Below are 20,421 nucleotides of genomic sequence, written 5' to 3'. Positions count from 1 at the left end.
TAGTTTTATATAATAGCATTATTATAAATATTAATATTAATATTGATTATTATGGTGGAAAATAATGCAAAATAATTAATTATATTTAATAGCAAAAAATCATAATGATGCTTCAGTTATAAAGAGGTAGGTGAATTATATATACTGTATAATATACCATGATAAATAATAATATCATTAATAATATATTGTGAGATATAATATAAAATATTAAATACTAATATTAAAATATAATAATAATATATTATAAATATATTGTATATGTAATATCACGATAGCTAATATTTTATTGTATATTATAAAAAATTTATTGTAATATATTTTCACTATTAATTAATTAATTAATAATATAATATGTAAAAATTATTATTATTCTGATATATGTCTAGAATTGAAGATTTGAAGAAAATAGTACCCAAGCTTGTTTTTGGGCATGGCTTTATCCTAAGCCAATGTGACTTGTTGGATTATTTCGATGCTTTCGGAGCATATATTTCATCGAGAAAAAAATAGTGAAGAAAAAATAAAATTTAATAAGAATTTAGAATATCAAAAAGATTTAAGAATCTTAATTCAAATCAGGATACGAAAAAAATAAAATAAAAATCGGTTGATCTCTTAACGTTTTTATTGTTTCAATAATTACTCCTTTACAAATGAATGAAAAGATCTTATCTTTTTTTATGGAAATGACAAGCATTATGTCATGTTTAAAGTTTGAGATAGCGATGCTTTCTCAAATTTGATCTTAGAATTATTTTATGGATATTTTCTCCATCCATTCTCAAAAATAAAGTAAATAAAGCCTATCTTTTTTTTTTAATAATTTATGATCAATTCTTTCCAAACAAAACTATACCTCATTCCTCTTCCGGATACCTTACTTTTATGTCTCCTTTTGGTCTAAAACTTTTGCATACATGCATGCAGCAATATCTCCAGAGGTATTTAGAGATCATAATGGTTTCATTCATAATCATACATGATGACTGATGGTCATTGTCTGCCAGCCATCATGAAACATTATCATGCATTAAATGTGTAGAACCATAATATAATAGTGGCCCATATGTTTGTGCAAACTTGGAAAACGTTATGCGAAAAATATCCCTACATCAGATTACATTCTCTTTGAGCAATTATGTAAACCAGCAAATAAATGCCCAGGTTGATTTGCTAAAATCAAGCAGCCCATGAGTCCAAGATTCGCAAGAGTGAGCAAAGAACAGAAGTAGAAATCCACGCAGCTTCATTATTTATTATTGACGTGCCGTCCCCCCGGAAGCTCAACATTCCAAGGTTGACGGCCACCTTCAGAAACGAAGGGAACGTGGATATGTCAAAAGAAGTGAAGCTTGCGCTCGAGTCCCGTGACCATGCGCTCGAAAAGTGTTCCCTATATGGATAGCGTCCAGAGAGAAAGGAGACCATTTCTATAAAAGGCTTGATTGAAGAGAGAGAGGATGGAGATCCGTATCCTTATATGGATCATGGAAGAGAGAGAGAGACAGGGGAAGGGATGAGAGGGGGAAGAAGGGAAAGGAAAAAGGAAGAGCAAGGGGGAGAGCAGTGTTAGCAGCATTCGCTATAGAAAGTATAAATAGGCGAAGAAGGGAAGAGACGAGAGAAGAAACGCGCCAAAGACTCCACCTTTTTTCCTGCTTGCTCTAGTCCTCTTGAAGCCACAGAGAGAGAGAGAGAGAGAGAGAGAGGGGCCAAAGGCTCCACCTTTTTTGCTTCCTTTTCTTCTTCTTTCTCTTGAAGCAGAGTGAGTGCGAGAGAGAGGGAGAGATGAGGGAAGGGAGGGGAGATGGGTTCGTTCGGGCGGACCAGATCGATCTCAAGAGCCTGGACGAGCATCTGGAGAGGCATCTAAGCCGGGCATGGACGATGGAGAAGAAGAAGAAGGAGGAGAGGGAGAGGGAGCGGGAGGAGTGGGAGATCGACTCCTCGAAGCTAGTTATAAAGGGGGTCATCGCCCGGGGAACATTCGGCACCGTCCACCGTGGGGTCTATGATGGCCTGGACGTCGCAGGTGAGCCCGATGCGACGAGAAAAGGGGTTTTGGATGCACATTTGTGTTCTCTTCTTGAATTACAATGCCTTTGATTGGGGTTTAGTGCTGCAAAATCCCTTCTTTCTTCTATTTTTAGAGACCCATTTGTGTTTCTTTCTCATTGAGAGGTGCCTTCGTAAAAACCTTTCCTTTATCTTGGTTTTCAATTGGATTTCTCTTGACTGTACCAAAAGGAGTTGAGGGAGGAAAAAGTATAAAATGGAATCCTTTTGGCTAACGAGATGGGCAGGGATGGTTTTTTAATTTCTTTTTCGCCTGTTCTTGATGACCATTTGGTCCTTTTTCAGTGCTCGTTTTAGGCGAGGAAAATTCCTCTTTCTTTCTATTTCTAGTTTTCTAATGGCCATTCGATTTTTGTTATAATTCATCTGCTTGTTGTGTGCTCAAGATGTGGAGATATATATTCTTGCATCCTTTAATTTTATCAGTGATCACTTCAAATACTCTTTGCTTTTGTTTCCGTTCAATTTTCTCTGGACAGATTGGTTCCTCCAGGAAAAAAAAAAAAGGTTTTTTGTTAAAAAAAATCCCTGATGTGAATGCTACCAACTATCGTTCTTCCAAGTCATCTAATACTACACTCCTTTGCTCTTGATGACCTGTATGCTATTTGTGCTGATCTGGTTGGAAGTTTTGAAATAGTAAAGCCGGTACAGTTCGCCTGTAAACGGTCGATTGGTCTATCCGTTATTACTTTCTGATTTGTGTCTGTAACACTTTTCATTTAGATTTGAGTACATTAAAGTTGCAGTTATTAATGGTCTCATATCTCTTTGATATATCTTGATGGAGGCCCGTGAGTTTCACATGTTCGGTTAAGTCGTTTCCATGACATTTGGAGAAGGCTTCTTTTCCTTCAACTTTCATGTGATCCCAACTAACCATCCATAGAAACCTGGTGTCCCACCATCATCTCTTGTGACATCTTTAGGTTGAAGGATGGAAAGCAAGAATGTTACTGAAAAATCACAAACTAGTTGCAAAAAGTCACATCTAAGGGGAAAAAAGTTTAGGCAGTTTGTTGCTATGGTTGATAACATGCAATAATCTTATCTGATATCCTTTTTTTTTTTTCTGAAGAAGAAAAGGGAAGCAAGGAACCACCCTGAATCTGATATCCTTATTTGACCTAATATTTGTTATTTGTAAACATACACATTAAAGTACAATTATTATTTTTCTAGATAATATTTTTGTATCTGCTCCTGAGGGTAAAAGTCATCATCTTCATGATCTGACTTGGAGTGGGAAAGTTGCAATTCAAAAGTCAAAATTACTAGCTGAATCCATCACCTTTGAAGCATCTTTTTTTCTTTTTTACTTTACTGAGCAAAGAATGCCAGAGTCTAAGCAATATAAAGTGGTAGTTCATTATACTGAGCGTTCTTCTTGAACATGATTAAGGAATTATGTTAGTCACTTGTTCACTTGCTTTTAATATCCATTTGCAACTTAAGTATAATTCCTTTTCACTCAGCCATGATGATCGCAATTTCTCTGTTAACTCTTCCTCTCATCCTGTTAATATGAAATGATGCATCTATCAGTCAAACTTCATGGGTATCTTGGTCCTACCTTCTAGATGTACAAGCTAAGTCTGAAACTAGTTTATCAATCAGATTTGGAAATGTTGTGTGTTCCCTGATATGTAGTTTTATTACCAATTACCATTGAAGCATCTCATGGTTTGATGTGCAGCCAAACTCCACGGAAAATGATTATGGAAATTGCTGCCATTTTCTTAAAGTACACTCCTAGTGAGGCAACTACTTAAGCTTTGTAGTGCCTTATTCCGACTTAAAATTTTTTTACATATCATATCATTGCATGTACCAGTATTCTCTTATAAAATAAATAATGATAAATAAGCACCTACTTCACGCCTAACTTCAACCATTTTTTCCATGAAGTATCAGTGCATTTGTGTGGAATTGCAATATCTACATCATTCTCCTGCACCACTTGCACTGAACATATGATGGTTTACACTAAGTAACAGGATGCAGTTCCTCTTTCTGGCATTAAATAAGTTGAAAGCTTCTACTTAACATGTACTTTCACCTCTTTGTATCCACATTCACATGGTTTTCAGATTAATGTACTTAAATCTTCATCCTATGCCACCATGTTTTCATTGGTATGCTCCACTACCTGTTTTCCTGGTCCAAAATGAATGGGTTTGCACCTTTATTTCTGCACATGAATAGAACTAGAGGCAGATATTGACACATTCACTATCTTTGATCCTTTTGTGCAAGGAAACTTATGGAATTTACATCATCTTGGCTTCTTTTTCCCCCCTTCAATACAGTTTAATTTGTTGTGATAAAAGTCTAACTATGTGCAACTTGCACCTGGATTTCTTCTTTTTTTGACATTGAGCTATCAGAAGAACTTGTTATATTGAACATGGTATTGCTCTTTTAGGTATTGGTAGCCTCAGACGTTTCCTTGTATTGCAGTGAAATTGCTTGACTGGGCCGAAGAGGGACATGGGACACAATCTGAAATTGCTGCACTTCGGGCAGCGTTTACTCAGGAAGTTTCTGTTTGGCATAAGCTTGATCATCCCAACATAACTAAGGTGCACTTCTTATCACATAAAAGTGTCACTATGTTGTAACTAGACTTCAATCAACATCGCTTAGCTCTGTCACACATTCTCTTTGCACTGTATATGGTATTTTTTCTCTGGTTGTTATTGGTAATTATTATGTTTATCTAGTGAAACAGTTCGCTGATGGTGGTGCAATTTGACTTAAAATAAAATTCAGTAGGGTAATCAAAAAATTGAAAGTTGACAACTTTTTGAGTATTGATTGATCTTTCTCCTTGATCCTTGGTCCATTCAAATCTTGGTTCTGTTAATTTGATTTAGCAAGTTTCTGAAGTAATGAGAATCACAGTTGACAACATGAGCTTTTATCTTATGGTGAGTCAACAACTTTTAGAGTACTGATTGATCTTTCTCCTTGATCCTTGGTCCATTCAAATCTTGATTTGTCAGTTAAGTTTATGAAGTAATGAGAGTCACAATTGTCAACTTGAGCTTTTTATATATATACATATATGCGCACACGTGCACGCACGCGCACGCACACACAGAGATATGAAATTGTGTAAGAATCTCTAAAGTTTAAAAGATTCTTGTTACTCTGCAAATTGTAGCATCACTTCTGGGTCTGCTGGAGGGAAGCTGAAACCTAAATGCTAGACACCTACAATAAGGATCAAAATATATATTCTCTAGAAAGTTGTAAAATGTTTTAGTTTTAATCCGTATTAGTTGCTTTTTACTGCATACCAGCAAGCTATTTTGCTTACTTTACCGCTGTTTTTTATAAATTTAGATCTATTCCATTTTATAAACTCTTTTTTTATGACTGTAGATCTAAAATATTTTCAAGACTGGTTGCTATTCCATTTTGTATTTTACTATGGCATTGTAGCCCAAAATATTTTCAAGATTGGTTGCTACTCCATTTTCTACGTTCTATGACATGGTAGCACCTTGGAATTGGTTTATCTTCAACCTTCTTGCTCCAGTTTTGTTCGGCATTTCTTCGTCTTAGCGAGAACTAACAAATTCTTGCTTTTAACATTTCTTTCATACTTCTTTTACAGTTTATAGGGGCGAAGATGGGTGCACGAGATCTAATTGTACAAACAGAAAATGGTCAACTTGGCATGCCAAGTAGTGCATGCTGTGTTGTTGTTGAATATCTTCCTGGTGGTGCACTGAAGTCATATCTGATAAAAAATTCGAGAAAAAAGCTAGACTTTAAAGTTGTTGTCCAGCTGGCTCTTGATCTTGCACGTGGGTAAGCATTGTATTATTTTTTCTTCCAGGAAGTGCTGTTTCATGAAGTACATATTTATTTGAATTTCATTTGCACCTCTGAGCTCAATGCTTTTTGGTTTCTGATTACCTTGTTCGGATTTCAGCATTCCAGTGGCTTTTTGCTAGCTAACCACTTTTAAGCAATTTTCTTTTATTTCTGTAGGTTGAGTTATCTTCATTCAAAGAAGATTGTTCATCGGGATGTGAAGACAGAAAATATGCTTCTTGATAGGACAAGAACTGTAAAAATTGCTGATTTTGGTGTTGCTCGTGTGGAAGCTCAAAACCCTAATGACATGACGGGTGAGACAGGAACCCTTGGTTACATGGCACCAGAGGTATACAATCCTTTTCTAAAGTGGAAGTATTTTGGGAATATCATACCTTTTCTTCCCCTGCTTTTTTATTTTTAACACATTTTTTCAGCAGCTTAAGTTGTTTATGCCTCATGGTTTACAAACCTTTACTCTCTAATGTCATTGATTTGCACAAATATTAGTTAGAACATTTTTCAGACCTTTCGAGCTATGAGCACAAGAATATCTCCTGCCTTGATATCACATGCACATCTTTTTCACTTTAATTTGCAATAGATCTTTTTCTTAAGATGCACACTTTGGTAATCAAAAATTAATAAAGCACTTTCATTCGTAATGACAATAGTAATAAATGCCTAGATGTATGGTATAACACATTGTTGCTTGCAAAGCATTTTTGTTGCTAGTGTAGCTTAGCAGAAGGCAGATGACAGCCAGATGACTCCATGAAGTCGGTTTTTCATTGAATGTATCAAATACAGGGGGGCAGTTTTTGGATATTGCTTGCCTGCTGGAGAGGGAATTACCTTTGAAAGCTCAACCAATGAAAATGGTTCTGGTCCAGTAGTAAAGAGCCTCTCCTGTAGAGAAATGGTGGTTCGAATTCTACTATGGCTGTGTTAACTTTTAAAAGAAAATAATTAGAGAGAGGAGAGAGAGAGATCTTCTGCTAAGTCTTCCGTAGGCTGGTACAGCTTATAATTAATATAAGTTAGTGGCAGAGTCTATCAAGAATGAAAGGTACTTAATCTTTGTTGTAGATATCAACTTGGGGTCCTTGTGATCTCTGCAAAAAGCCACTCAGACCACTGGCTGTGATAGCTTCCATAACCTATCATCTGGCTAGGTCCTAGAACATCAACTTCAACTACAATCAGCAGTTACAATGTCTATCCAAACTGATTGCAGGTGCTCAATGGCAATCCTTACAACCGAAAATGTGATGTATATAGTTTTGGCATCTGCTTATGGGAGATATACTGTTGTGATATGCCCTATCCTGATCTCAGCTTCTCAGAGATTACATCTGCAGTTGTGCGGCAGGTACACAATTTCTCAATACAACAGCTAGGATAAGAACATTGCAAGAGGAAACATTGAGCTTTTTTCTGTGAAACTGCAGAACTTGAGGCCTGAGATACCACGCTGTTGTCCAAGCTCTTTTGCCAATGTGATGAGGAGATGCTGGGATGCAAACCCTGACAAGCGACCCGAGATGGGTGAGGTGGTAGTGATGTTGGAAGCAATTGACGCATCAAAGGGTGGAGGTATGATACCTCTCAATCAGCCTCAAGGATGTCTGGGTTGGTTCCGCAGGTATCGCAGGCCTTGATAAGTCAAAACTATCTCGGACTTATGCTGCCAAGATGTTTTCAAAATAGCATAAAGCCCAAAAGAAAGGAAACGTGTTTTAAGGAATTTGAAAACAGGTAATTGTGCTGAGATATCATGGTCATACATCAATCAAAGAATTCTCCATATTTGTCTCTATTTAGGATGATGTAAAGATTTTCATTTTCATCTGTGATGGGGACCAGACGGTTGCTGAATTAGCTGGTCTTCACCTGTTTCACAAATGACCCTTATGTTTGTTTGCTATATCTCATAGTTATCTCTATACACGAATGTTTGAAATGTGCCAGTGGAGATATTCATCAGTGAGGGAGCAAATATTATGGGGTAAATAGCTACATGTTTATTAGTACTCTGAGTCAAATTAACAGGCGGATACCTTGAAAATAATCTGCTTTAAAACATCACTCATTAGGTTTTAGTGCTCTATAGTGCGCAATATGAACCTGTTTAGGCCACAATATGTTGTGATTTTTTTTCCCCCTCTCTAATCTCTATGAGCTGATGGGCTCTCTGAATCTTATTCAGCGAGGCCAGTCGGTGCAATGTTCCTGAGGTGCAGATTTGTGGAATTTGCACAAGATGCAGGGAGCCTTTTGATTTACACTACATCCCTATCAGCCATTGATAGTTACATAGCATTTACCATATATTGTGATCCAGAGTTTCCATGCCCAGTATCACTCCTTTGTAGGAACCTTCTCTCTTGTTCTTTTGTCTTTAATTCAAGGTTTGGGAGGTTAGCATATTGGAGGGAGGCTATGGATCTTTGACTCTTTCCTGTCCGTTAAAAATAATGCATTTTCTGAGAACTGGAGAAAAAATCCTTTTTAACACCCCCACTTCTTCCTGTTTTATCTGCTGGTGCACAACATTTTGCTTTCCTCTCCAAGGGTGAGATCTGTTTTGTTTTTTAATACAAATGTATTTTTGTAGCTTTGAAGTGAAAAAAAAAATGGCGATAATATCTGAAAGTGCTTCTGCTCGAAGAAAGAGTTCAAAAAAAGGAAAAAAAGAAAAAAAAGGGTATTTAAAATTTATTGTTAGGAGAAGTTGGAAGTTCTACTTTCTGACTCTTTCTTTTGCAAGAGAAACAATTTAAGAAACAGAAGCAATACCAAGCATGAGGGAGTGTTTTAAGAAACAGAAGCAATGCCATACATAACATAAGAGATAAGCCCTGCAAGTTCAAGATGAACAACTGGTTTTCCACATGCCAATAATCCTTCCTATGAGCGAGAGTATACCAGCCTCCAGTAAACTATCCAATCTACCGCAGGGCAGGGCGGGCACCAGTTTCTTCTCCAAAGTAACATCTTCATAGCAATAGTTGCATCAAGAAAATATCGATTATTTATTTTTCTTTCTCTATAAAATACTGTTTCCAATGTCCTGGAGATCGCATTAGAAAAGAAAACCTGGAAATAGCTAGAGTATGGTTAAATCTTTTATGGTTTTCTTCATCCAGATAAACCCCATCATTTTCTTCCAACAGCGCTGTTCTAAATTTAATCGTAGAGGGCCGACAAACCACAAAGCGCTTGCTTGGGTACAGCAGTATTGGGGGATTCAATTCCGGTCACTTTACAAAACCTCATTCTCGAAGCTTTAACTTAGTCTGCCTGGAAGCCTAGTTGGATAGCATGGTTTCAAATAGTTTGGCCCCTCTTAATCTTAGGAGATGTTTGGCAGGGGAGAGTTGGGATTTGGAACGGAAATGAATAACTTTCATTCTAACCATTTGATATTGAGAATTTCACTCTAATTTCAATTCTGGAGGGATTGGGATGAGCTAATCCCCCTAAAATGTAATCTTTTGAGCATTCAAATCTACATTCTATTTCTAATTTTGATCATAAACAAAATACTTCAGGGATATGATCATTCTTATTCTTATTCCAATCAACTCCAATTCTGATTTCGATTTCGATTGTGGATCAATTATCTCCTTAAATTAATAAATTCTGATGAAAAATACTGGGACTTAAATGTTTAGACATCATTATTTTTTTCAATTAAAAATGCCAGCTATCTATCTCTGTTAGAAATTGGTAATGCATAAACTTCACACGATAACCAAATAGATCTTTAATTACCTAAATATCCTTCTTGCTAAATTAGCAAGATGTCTTTAGTTTTGGCTAAAAGCAAAAGAGAGGGAAAAAAAGATCATGTGGTACTCGTATGATTCTCTGCTTCCTTCCTGTTTTCTTTTCAAGCAGCATTTTGTGACTCGATTTGAGAGAGAGAGAGGGCGAGAGAAACATAGAAACTGTCCCAACATAACTTCAACACTTTTGAATGCCAAAAAGATGTTTGTCTTGGGGAAGTTGGGTCATGGAATGGAAATGGAAATGGGTGATTCAGATTCCAGTACAATTAGAAGTCTCTTTCTAATTCTGATTCCAAAGGGAACAGGATGGCCCAAACCCTCAAAATCTCATCCCGACTCCCTCGATTCAAAACTCATTCTACCATGCATCATACCCTACGTGCGATTTCCAGCCGCATCATCTTAGGTGAAGATCCCCAACCTCGACCACCAGCCCCGCATCTCTGATTGTCTTCAATTGGTACTCCTTATGGTTGATCAAGCAGCGCTCAATGAGATCAACGGTCATGATGTTCCCAGTGGTGCACTCCTTTTATATCCCCATCTCCTTGGACTCCAAGGGATAAATCTTGCCGGTGGCGACGATGCCTAGGAAGGGGATGGGGAGGCCGGAGAGGGCAAAGGAGCCAAGTGTGCAGTACTTGTCGCTGAGGATCTATTCAATGCGATGTTGTCGCTGAGGATGTAGCAGAGACTGGTAGATGGTCGATGAGCGGAACAAAGAGGTGACGATGGAGCGGGGGGTGGCGGAGAGGAGGACCTCATCCTCATCTAATGAAAAATAAATTATAAAATTTAATTTATTTTTTTTTAAATTTAGAGTAGAAGATTTTCCATCCAATTTGAAAAGATGCCTCTGTAGTTTTTCCCTGAGGGGCAGACAGGATGTACGTATTCTGATACCACCGGTAGCCATAAATGCAAAATTCTGTTTGGTTGAGCTTTAAAAAAATCATAAAGTACTTTCTATCCTTCTAAAAATATTTTTGGATGATACACTCATGTTCGATAAAAAAATTAAAAAATTAATTTAATTTTACTAAAAAACTAAAAAATTTTACTTGCAAAAAACTTCACTTTCAAATTTTTTTTGAAATAAATACTTTCTACCTAATATCAAAAAACTATTTTAATTTAAATAATTTTTTAATGATTAAAATACTCACTAACAAATTTTATAATTACATCTCATATCATATTATATAATATTATATATTACATAATATTATATTATATTATAATTTATTATTAAATTATATTATAATCAATATATTATTAGATTAAATTATATGATAATAATATTTTAATATATAATATTATATTTATTATTCATTATTATATATAATATTTTTTATTTTCTAAATATTCTTTTTATTTTAACTATCATAAACATATTAAAATTTTAAAATATATTATAAATATAATTACTAAATAACAAATAACTTTTTATCAAAATTTTACTTTTCACAGGCTCCCCTGCCAAAAACTCAAAAAGCTGCACCGTCAACAATAATCTCAAAGAGCACCCCAACTTTACGTTAGTCCTCGTGTCGTAGACACCAGAAGTACCAAAAGTACTTTACCTAATTAATTTAAAAAATATATATTTATCAAAATAATTTAATTTTTAATTTATTTACCAGATTGATGTGAATGGAATAAAATATTATTTTGAATAATATTTTATGATGGCCACGTCACCCACCTTTTCATCCATTTTTTACATAGACAAGAAAAAAAAATTAAAATCACCAAATCAAATGGCGTTTTTTAAAACGCCATTTGAAATGGTGTTTCTAAAAATGCCATTCCAAATGACGTTTTTGAAAACACCATTTTATTTGACGATTTTAATTTTTTTTAAAAAAAATAAAAAAATAAAAAAATAAAAATTATAATTTTAAATTTATAAAAAAATAAAAATTATAATTTTAATTAAAATAAAATTTATCATTTCAAATTAGTATCTCCATTTCAAATTATCTTTTTAAAAAAATATCTAAAAAAATTAGTGTAAAAAAATAAAAAATAACATAAAAAAATTAAAAAAAATAAAAATTATAATTTTAAATTTAAAAAATAAAAATTTTAATTTTAATTCAAATAAAATTTATCATTTCAAATTACAATCACCTTTTCAAATTAATTTTTTTAAAAAAATATCATAAAAAAGAAAAAACATGAAAAAAAATAAAAATTATAATTTTGAAAAAATTTTAAAAAATAATAATTTAAATTTTAATTCAAATAAAAATATTATTTTAAATTATTTTTTCCATTTAAAATTAATTTTTTTAAAAAAATATATCAAAAAAATCTTAAAAAATTAAAAAAAATACCATAATAAAAGAAAAAATGAGAAAGAAATGAGAAAAAAATAAAAATTATAATTTTAAATTTTAAAAAATAAAAATTTTTATTTTAGTTCAAATAATAAACATCATTTCAAATTACTTTCCCCATTTCCAATTAATTTTTAAAAAAAATATGTCAAAAAAAATAAAAAAATAAAAAGTACCATAAAAAAGTAAAAAATTTAAAAAAATAAAAAAAATAAAAATTATAATTTTAAATTTAAAAAAATAAAATTTTTAATTTTAATTAAAATTAAAACATCATTTCAAATTACTTTTTCCATTTCAAATTAATTTATTTAAAAAATATTCCAAACAAATGAGAAAAATACTTAAAAAAAAGTCATAAAAATAGAAAAAATGGTAAAAATAGGAAAAAATTAAAATTAAAATTTTAAATTATAAAAAAAATAAAATTGTAATTTGAATTCAAAAAATAAAAGAAATAAAAAATGCCATAAAAAAGTGAAAAATGGGAAAAATGGGGAAAAAAATAAAAATTATAAATTAAAATTAAAAAAAATAAAAATTTTAACTTTAATTCAAATAAAAAATATCATTTCAAATTACTTTCTCTGTTTTAAATTATTTTTTTAAAAAATATCTAAAAAAAAGAAAAAAATTGGTGTAAAAAAATAAAAAATATGATAAAAAAAGAGAAAAGAATTGAATTGAAAAAAAAATAGAAACTGTAATTCTAATTTAAAAATAAAAATTATAATTTTGAATTTAAAAAAATAAAAATTATAATTATAATTCAAATAAAAAATATCATTTCAAATTACTAAATTAATTTAAATTTAATTTTTTAAAAAATATTCCAAACAAAGAAAAAAAATAGCTAAAAAAATTCCAAAAAAGATAAAAATGGGAGAAAATTAAAATGATAATTTTAAATTATAAAAATTTAAATTTGAATTCTAAAAAAATTGCCATAAAAAAGTGAATAAAAAGAAAAAATGGTAAAAAAATAAAAATTATAATTATAAATTTAAAAAAAATTAACTTTAATTCAAATAAAAAATTATCATTTCAAATTACTATCCTCATTTTAAATTAATTTTTTTATTAAAAAATCACATAAAAGTAACTAAAAAAAATTAAAAAAATTAAAAATATCATAAAAAAAGGAAAAAAATAAAAAAATGAAAGAAAATATCAAAGAAAATAATATTTTTGAAAATGCCATTCTTTTTAGCATTTTTGAACCATAAAACCCAAAAAAAAAACTCCCTCTCTCCCTCTTCTCCGACGTTTTCTTCTCTCCGACGGCACGGCGGTGAGCTCCCTCCTCTCTCTTTCCTCTTCCTCTCTCTCTCCCTCTTCTCTCCCTCTTCCTCTCTCTCTCTCCCTCTTTTTTCTTGGCCCGCCGACGACAGACTGCCGACGGCGGGCCGTGCACCCCCCCGGTTGGTCCGTCGGTGGGTCGTCGACAGCCGCCCCGCCCCTCTCCTTCCCTTGGCCGACCCCCTCTCTCTTTCCTCTTTCTCTCTCTCTCCCTCTTCTCTCCCTCTTCCTCTCTCTCTCTCTCCCTCTATTTCCTTGGCCTATCGGCGACAGACGGCCGGCGGGGGCCCCGCGCACCCCCCCGGTTGGTCCGTCGATGGGCCACCGACGGCCACCTCGCCCCTCCCCTTCCCTTGGCCGGCCCCCTCTCTTTTTCCTCTTCCTCTCTCTCTTTCTCTTCCTCTCTCTCTCCCTCTTTTTCCTTGGCCCGCCGGCGACAAACGGCCGGTGGTGGGCCCGCACGCCCCCCCGATTGGTCCGTCGGTGGGCCGCCGGCGGCCACCCTGCCCCTCCCCTTCCCTTGGCCGGCCCCCTCCCTCTTTCCTCTTCCTCTCTCTCTCCCTCTTCCTTCTCTCTTTTCTCTCTCTCTCCCTCTTTTTCCTTGGCCCACCGACGATAGCTGGCCGGCGGTCCCCTTCCCTTGGCCGGCGGCCGCCCCACCCCTCCCCTTCCCTTGGCTTGCCGCCCCGCCCCATCCCCACCCGCGGCGGCCCCTCCACGGCAGCGACGGGCCCCAGCGGTTGCCCGTTGCGGCTCCCCGGGGCGGGCCCCGCTGCGGGCCTCCGACGGTGGCCTCATGGCGCCCCCCCGCGACGGGCCCCAATGGCGTCCCCCCCGCGGTGGGGCCCCGACGATCGACCACGGCGGGCCCCGACGGTGGCCCCCCGACAACGAGCCCTGATAGCAGCCCCCCGACGGGGGCCCCGACGGCGGTCCTGCGGCAACCCTCTGATGGCGGGCTCATACGGCCCTACGGCGCCCTTCTATTTGATCTTTTTATTTTTTATTTTTATTTTATCTCATTAGATTTAGATTTATTTTAAAATTCGATTCGATCCTAATTTAAAAATTTTAAAATATATTGTATTTCAAGAAAATATAGACCTGTCAGTTGACCAATGTAGGATATTCTACGATATCCATATAAAATATATGTTTGATTATATATTTTTGTATGGATACCATTAAATATATACATTGGTCAATTAATTGTCCAGTTTGGACAGTTTGAGAATTGCATTTAATTCTATAGGTAATTACATTATTCGAATGATATGCGGAGGGTTCGAGAGAAATTGCGGACAGTATTTTTTTTTAGTTCTCCTCACATATTTTCAGTCGTGTGAGAAGAACTAAGTAAGAAATGATGTCGAAATTTCTTTCGGTCTCTTTGCATATCATTTGATTAATGTAATTAACCTATAGAATTAATGCAATTCTCGAATGGGATAGGATCTATCTGTACCTATTTGTTGATGATATGATACATTTATCATGTAAATCTTTTGAAATGATAAAATAATTAGTAATACTAAATTTTTTGATTTTGATTTTATCATAGATTTCTCTGAGAAAATGGCCAATACTCGAGTTCGTGTACTATTGTATTATGATGGCATGATACAGAATGACGAAACTGATGTGCAGTATAGTCACCTTGCAAATCGGATGATTAGAGTATCTTCATCATTATCACGTCAAGAATTATTGGACCATTTATACAGCAGTATTCCTGTAGACAAAAAAAATATGAAATAAAATTAAAATAAGAATCTCCTAATCTGTCGGGACAGTTAATGCAGAGCAAGTATATCTTAGTTCCAATTGATGACGATGAAGATATCGAAGAAATACTGACATTTCTTTTAAAATATTCAGAATATCGATTTTTAGAATTATATATTGAAAAAAAGATGTACCGAGCTTTGGATACTATAGTCGGCTTTTAACTCAAGCGACAATAATGCTGGGCCTTCCTCACCTTTCGTAACTCCTATAGTGCAAACCGATAGTGTTGAGGCTATATTTGCAGAACAATATTCTACTACTACCGGCCTAGTTGTCCAATTATTCAGAGTCCTATGGTAACTTTCCTGTGTCTTCTGTTATGGTGACTTCTCCTTTGCTAGAAGTAGTGGTAAGTGTGGGAGACGACACTCATATAGGGAATGATGACTGGTAGTCGGTGGAATAAATTCTGATAATCTGGCTTTGAGTCAGATGAAAGGGAGATGAAGACTATTGGATGGATGAGGACAGTAGTAGTAATGATGATGATGGTGAAGATGAGAATGATGATGAAGATGTTCAGCTTAATATTAATGTGGAAGAACCTCACCTCGTTTGCACGAACCCCCATAATTTTTTAACGATATTGATTTAGATGATGGTGGTTGTGTTAGTGCTGGTCGAAGATTGAACTCTGACTATCAGTTTTGGGATTCCTCGATGACTGAATTTTTTAAAGGTCTAATGTTTGAGAGTAAAGATTATGTAAGGAAAGCTGTTGATCTTTATCACATTATGAAGCATCGGACATACAATTTAGTTCAGTCGCATTCAAAATTATGGTCCGTACGATGCGCATTATCAGATAATATTCAAAATTGTAAATAGAGGCTTCGTGCTGCATTGTTGAAAAAATATGGATATTTTCAAATCACAAAATATGAGGTCCTCACACTTATTTGTTTACGAGGTTGAGTCGAGACCACAAACATGTCAGTGGAAGGATGATTGGCACACTAGTCTGACATATTTTGAGAAAGATCCCGATGTTAAACTTGAAGCTATTGTGGCAACCGTTAATGATCAATTTCAATATAGTGTCATACAGAAAAGTATGGTGTGGAAAGCAGAAGGCATTGGTTGATATTTATGGAGAATGAGAGCCGTCTTATGCTAAATTATCCTATTATATGGCTGCACTTCAACATGCAAATCTCGGTACAGTTATTTCATGAAATTTTTTTCAAACTGTGAATTCCAATGTCTGAGTTTTAAATTATATTTTTGGACTTTCAAACCATCCATCCAGGATTTTACGCACTATCGTCCTGTAATCAGCATTGATGGCACACACTTGTATGAAAAGTTTAAAGGTAAGATGTTAATTGCAACAGAAATTGATGCAGAGAATGAGATATTTTTATTAGCATATGCAATTGTGAATGAGGAGACGACTGCAAGTTGGAGTTGGTTTCTTTTTTAGCTCAGAATACATATCGTCAAAGATAGAAATGGAATATGCTTAATTTCTGATAGGCATCCAGATATATTAAATACCATCGTAGATGAGTCTATTGGATGGAGTCCACCATGTGTCTATCATCGATACTACTTAAGACATATCTGCAGTAATTTCAACACTCATTTTAAAAATGTGCAGCTGAAAAGAGCAGTATGGCAAGCAGAAAGCACTCATCAAGTTCGCAAGTTCAACTTTATCATAGGTAGGATCGGAACAGTGAATGAAAAAGTTTGGAGCTAGTTGTCCGAGATAGAAAAAGAGAAGTGGACATTGGTACATGATGATGGCCTGCACTATGGTATCTTAACTACAAATTTGTCGGAGATTTTTAACAGTGTTTTACGAGGAGCTAGAAATGTGCCAATTACAGCTTGTGTTCAAATGATATTTTATCGTCTTGTGAAATACTTCAATACGAAGCATGCCCAAGCCTTGAGATATGCAGAGGAGAATCCAAATAATCTTTTACTCCTCATGTTGCAATTAAGATTGTTGAAGATCCAGTTAAAACTAACCAGCACTAAATAACAGCATTTAACCTTCAAAGAGGCATATATGAAGTGCTTTGAGGAGAGCAAACGCAAGGTTACGAGGTGAAAAAAATTTTCATACCGTTACTTTAGCTGAAAGAAAATATTCTTGTGAAAAGTGGAGTATGTACAAATATCTATGTTCACACGTTTTAGTTGTGTCAAGAAATTACTGTACATTTTAGTGGTTTTGTGGATGATGCATATATAATTACAACATATATGAATGCTTCGAGCGGTGACTTTAATACATTACCACATGAAGATTATTGGATGCATACACGTATATTCAAATGTATTTCTGATCATCATCGTTTGAGATCCAAGTAGAAAGGTAGACCAAAGTCAACAAGACTACGAAATGAGATGGATGATAGGCAAATAAAAAATAAGAACCACTGGCATTTGTAAGGAACAGGGTTATGACCGCCGCTGCTGTCCTAGGATACTTCAACACACTTCAACTTCAAGCAGTGGAAGAAATTAAAAGCTTCGAAGATATATTTTGATCATTGTTTTATGTATTTCTGTAAGATTGTATTTGAATATACGTGTTTAATATCCAAAGATGAACTAAATTTTGTGTTTAAGTTGTATTGTGTTACAATATTATGTTTAAAATATATTTTTCATAAAATGAATGGCTATCATATTTCTTATTTTTTAATACACTTATGATAATATCATTATTTTAGATTCATTAGCGTATTATGGCTTACGATCCGCAGCATCCCATCCTCGAGACAGCAGTATTCTTACATTGCAGAAGCACCATCGATCATTGACTATTTTAGATAGCGGCGTAAGCATTCCAATCCTATTTACTATTTAATTTTTTTTAAAAAAAATTATATACATTATCTAATTATTATATTTTATTACAGGAGCCCAGACATCTTCGTTTACGATGATCCGATGCTGACTTCTGGAGGACAGAGGACATCCCACATAGAGTGCTGAATTATTTACGATATCTTGGATTCTATGGAATATATCAGATTGGTCGTATACAGATAGATGTTGGTCTTATTACTGTTTGCTTAAGAGATGGCATCCAGAGACATACATTTCATCTTCCATTTGGTGAGGTGACCATCACTTTACAGGATGTCAGCATCCTTATTGGACTACCAGTTGATGATGATCCAGTTATCGAAGTTGATCCCACACTTACATTTCGGAGTGGTAGGCTTTGTGCTTGCGATTGCTAGGGTTTGAGCCCGACGTCCAGTTTTTCGATCATTCATGACTCAAGATTGAGTATTTGGATGATCGTTATCGATATTTTCATATTGCGGATAATGCACCAGAAGAGATGGTGCAGCAATATGTTAGGGGTTAGGTGCTGCAGTTGTTAGGTGGTGTCTGTTACCCGATACTTCATCGAATAAGATGAAGTTGATGTTTTTGCCATTATTAGAGAATTTAGACTTCGCTCATAGACTCAGTTGGAGCAGTGCAGTACTAGCTTGCCTGTACAGAGCTATATGTCGGAATTCTTATGCTGATCAGAACGAGATTGGTGGTTATCTTGTATTATTACAGGTATGTGAATTAAAAATTTTTATTTTTAATATTCAATTATAGTTCACATTGGGTATATCATATATGATTTTTTTGAAATTTGCAGATTTAGATATGGGAGCGTATGCCGACTATCAGTCCATTACGACGACAGTTGCTCGAAATGCCATCAGAGCAGCATGATCCTGATGTTCATTCAGACTAGATGGACCATTGGGATATAGGTATAAAAATATTATTTTTTTTATTTAAAACTTACTGTTTTAAATTCGATAAAATTTATTTAACATGAGTAGATTGTGAAACAGATGGAACGTTGCATTCAACGTTCATCACGTATCGACGAGAGTGGCACTGATTTATAGGTGCCAGTTGGATACATTAGTTGATACATATAGACGGATAAATTTAATTTTTTTATAAATATCATTTTACAGTATTCATAATTTATTAAAATTTTAGTTTACTATTTTTTTTATTTTAACTCTATCAGTTTTTGTGGGAGTCATATACAGATGAGATATTGACTATATTACCGCAGATGTGTACAGTTGGACATGACATATGGACTGCTAGGGTGCCACTTATTTATTTTGATTTGGTAGAGTGGCATCTTTTCGATCGTGTCCTGCGGCGTTTGATCAGATTCAGGATATCCCAGAGCAGTTTGATACCAGTCAGGGACTTCATCATATTGATCGACGAGGGAGAGCTCGTATTGACTGGCATATCAGATATATAGAGTACATCGATATTTGGGATGTACGTCGAGATCACATTGCTCATGGTAATCCCATTTTGAGAGGCCGTTCATATACCGAGGACTACATGGCTTGATTTTTTAGCATTATAGTGCGAGTCATTGGACAACCTCAGTATGCAGTTTTCGGATACGAGGATGAGAGTTCTGCTGTGTGTCTTTTGGTAAGACTACGAAAATTAGTTTATGTTGTTTGTGTTATATTTTTATTTTATATTTTACAGTCTATTGACTGTTTTATTTTTATTTTGTAGACTGATTCTATGTCGGATCTTGTGTTGGACGCTCGTCGTGCTTTATCTATGACTGATGAGGACGAACGAATTCGGATACTACGTGAGACAGAGAGAACAAGTTCTGAAATATTGGTGACGATTGGTGTTGATCCATATAGCTGTGCGCCTTGGTATGGAGCAGCTAATGCTCAGATATGAGATATACGCTGTCACCATATGTTCCACATATGCCATCATCGCATATTCCGCGGATGTCATCACTAGATGCTGCATAGATTCCACCGTCTTTTGATCCACAGATGGCAGCGCTTTCTTCTTCCTACATCTCCCAGATGACATCACCGGATACCAGTTGGCCATATGAGTATGATACTTTCTTTTCAGGCCCATCCGTGTATCTAGATGAGAGGGTTGAGCGGGTCGCTCAGTCCGTAGATGATCCGACAGCATCAGTTATTCTGAGCAGCATGATCAGTAGATCTCCTCCACTGATATAGGGGAGGAGCCATCATAGCAGGAGCAGAAGCAGCCGTTGAGGACCTTCCTGAGAAGGTCTAAGCGACCACTGGCACCATGACTCTTTGTGGACTTAACTTTTTTAGATTTGTACTTAGTATTTTTGAAACTTTTATTGTATTATTTTTTGTACACTTGATATTTTTATTCTATTTAATATTATTAATTATTGATTTTATTTTATATTATTTAATTTTAAGTGATTGGATATTATGCTTTGTGGATATGGATACACATACTCTAACGTGTCTCAGAACATTAGG

General features: G+C 35.1%; 1 protein-coding gene across 1 annotated transcript; it reads left to right on the top strand.

Moving 5' to 3' along the window:
* The first annotated feature begins 1,350 nt into the window (after positions 1–1,350).
* On the top strand, positions 1,351–7,870 carry LOC105058716 (serine/threonine-protein kinase 52-like). Its single transcript, XM_073249236.1, has 6 exons — positions 1,351–2,035; positions 4,540–4,661; positions 5,702–5,898; positions 6,082–6,256; positions 7,145–7,279; positions 7,359–7,870. Exons 1-6 carry the CDS (start codon positions 1,792–1,794, stop codon positions 7,566–7,568), a joined length of 1,083 nt encoding a protein of 360 aa, XP_073105337.1. The 5' UTR covers positions 1,351–1,791; the 3' UTR covers positions 7,569–7,870.
* Positions 7,871–20,421: the final 12,551 nt, after the last annotated feature.

Source organism: Elaeis guineensis, chromosome 15 (assembly GCF_000442705.2).
Source record: "Elaeis guineensis isolate ETL-2024a chromosome 15, EG11, whole genome shotgun sequence".
Lineage (NCBI taxonomy): Eukaryota > Viridiplantae > Streptophyta > Magnoliopsida > Arecales > Arecaceae > Elaeis > Elaeis guineensis.
Note: the sequence above shows the minus strand (reverse complement) of the source record. Positions and strands in the feature narration are given on the sequence as shown.

What these genes read in the sequence shown, in the direction of transcription:
- LOC105058716 (XM_073249236.1), top strand. Translation starts at nt 1,792, where the DNA reads ATGAGGGAAGGGAGGGGAGATGGGTTCGTTCGGGCGGACCAGATCGAT. An exon ending in TGATGGCCTGGACGTCGCAG is followed by an intron (nt 2,036 to 4,539) that starts GTGAGCCCGATG and finishes CTTGTATTGCAG; the next exon opens with TGAAATTGCTTGACTGGGCC. An exon ending in CATCTGCAGTTGTGCGGCAG is followed by an intron (nt 7,280 to 7,358) that starts GTACACAATTTC and finishes GTGAAACTGCAG; the next exon opens with AACTTGAGGCCTGAGATACC.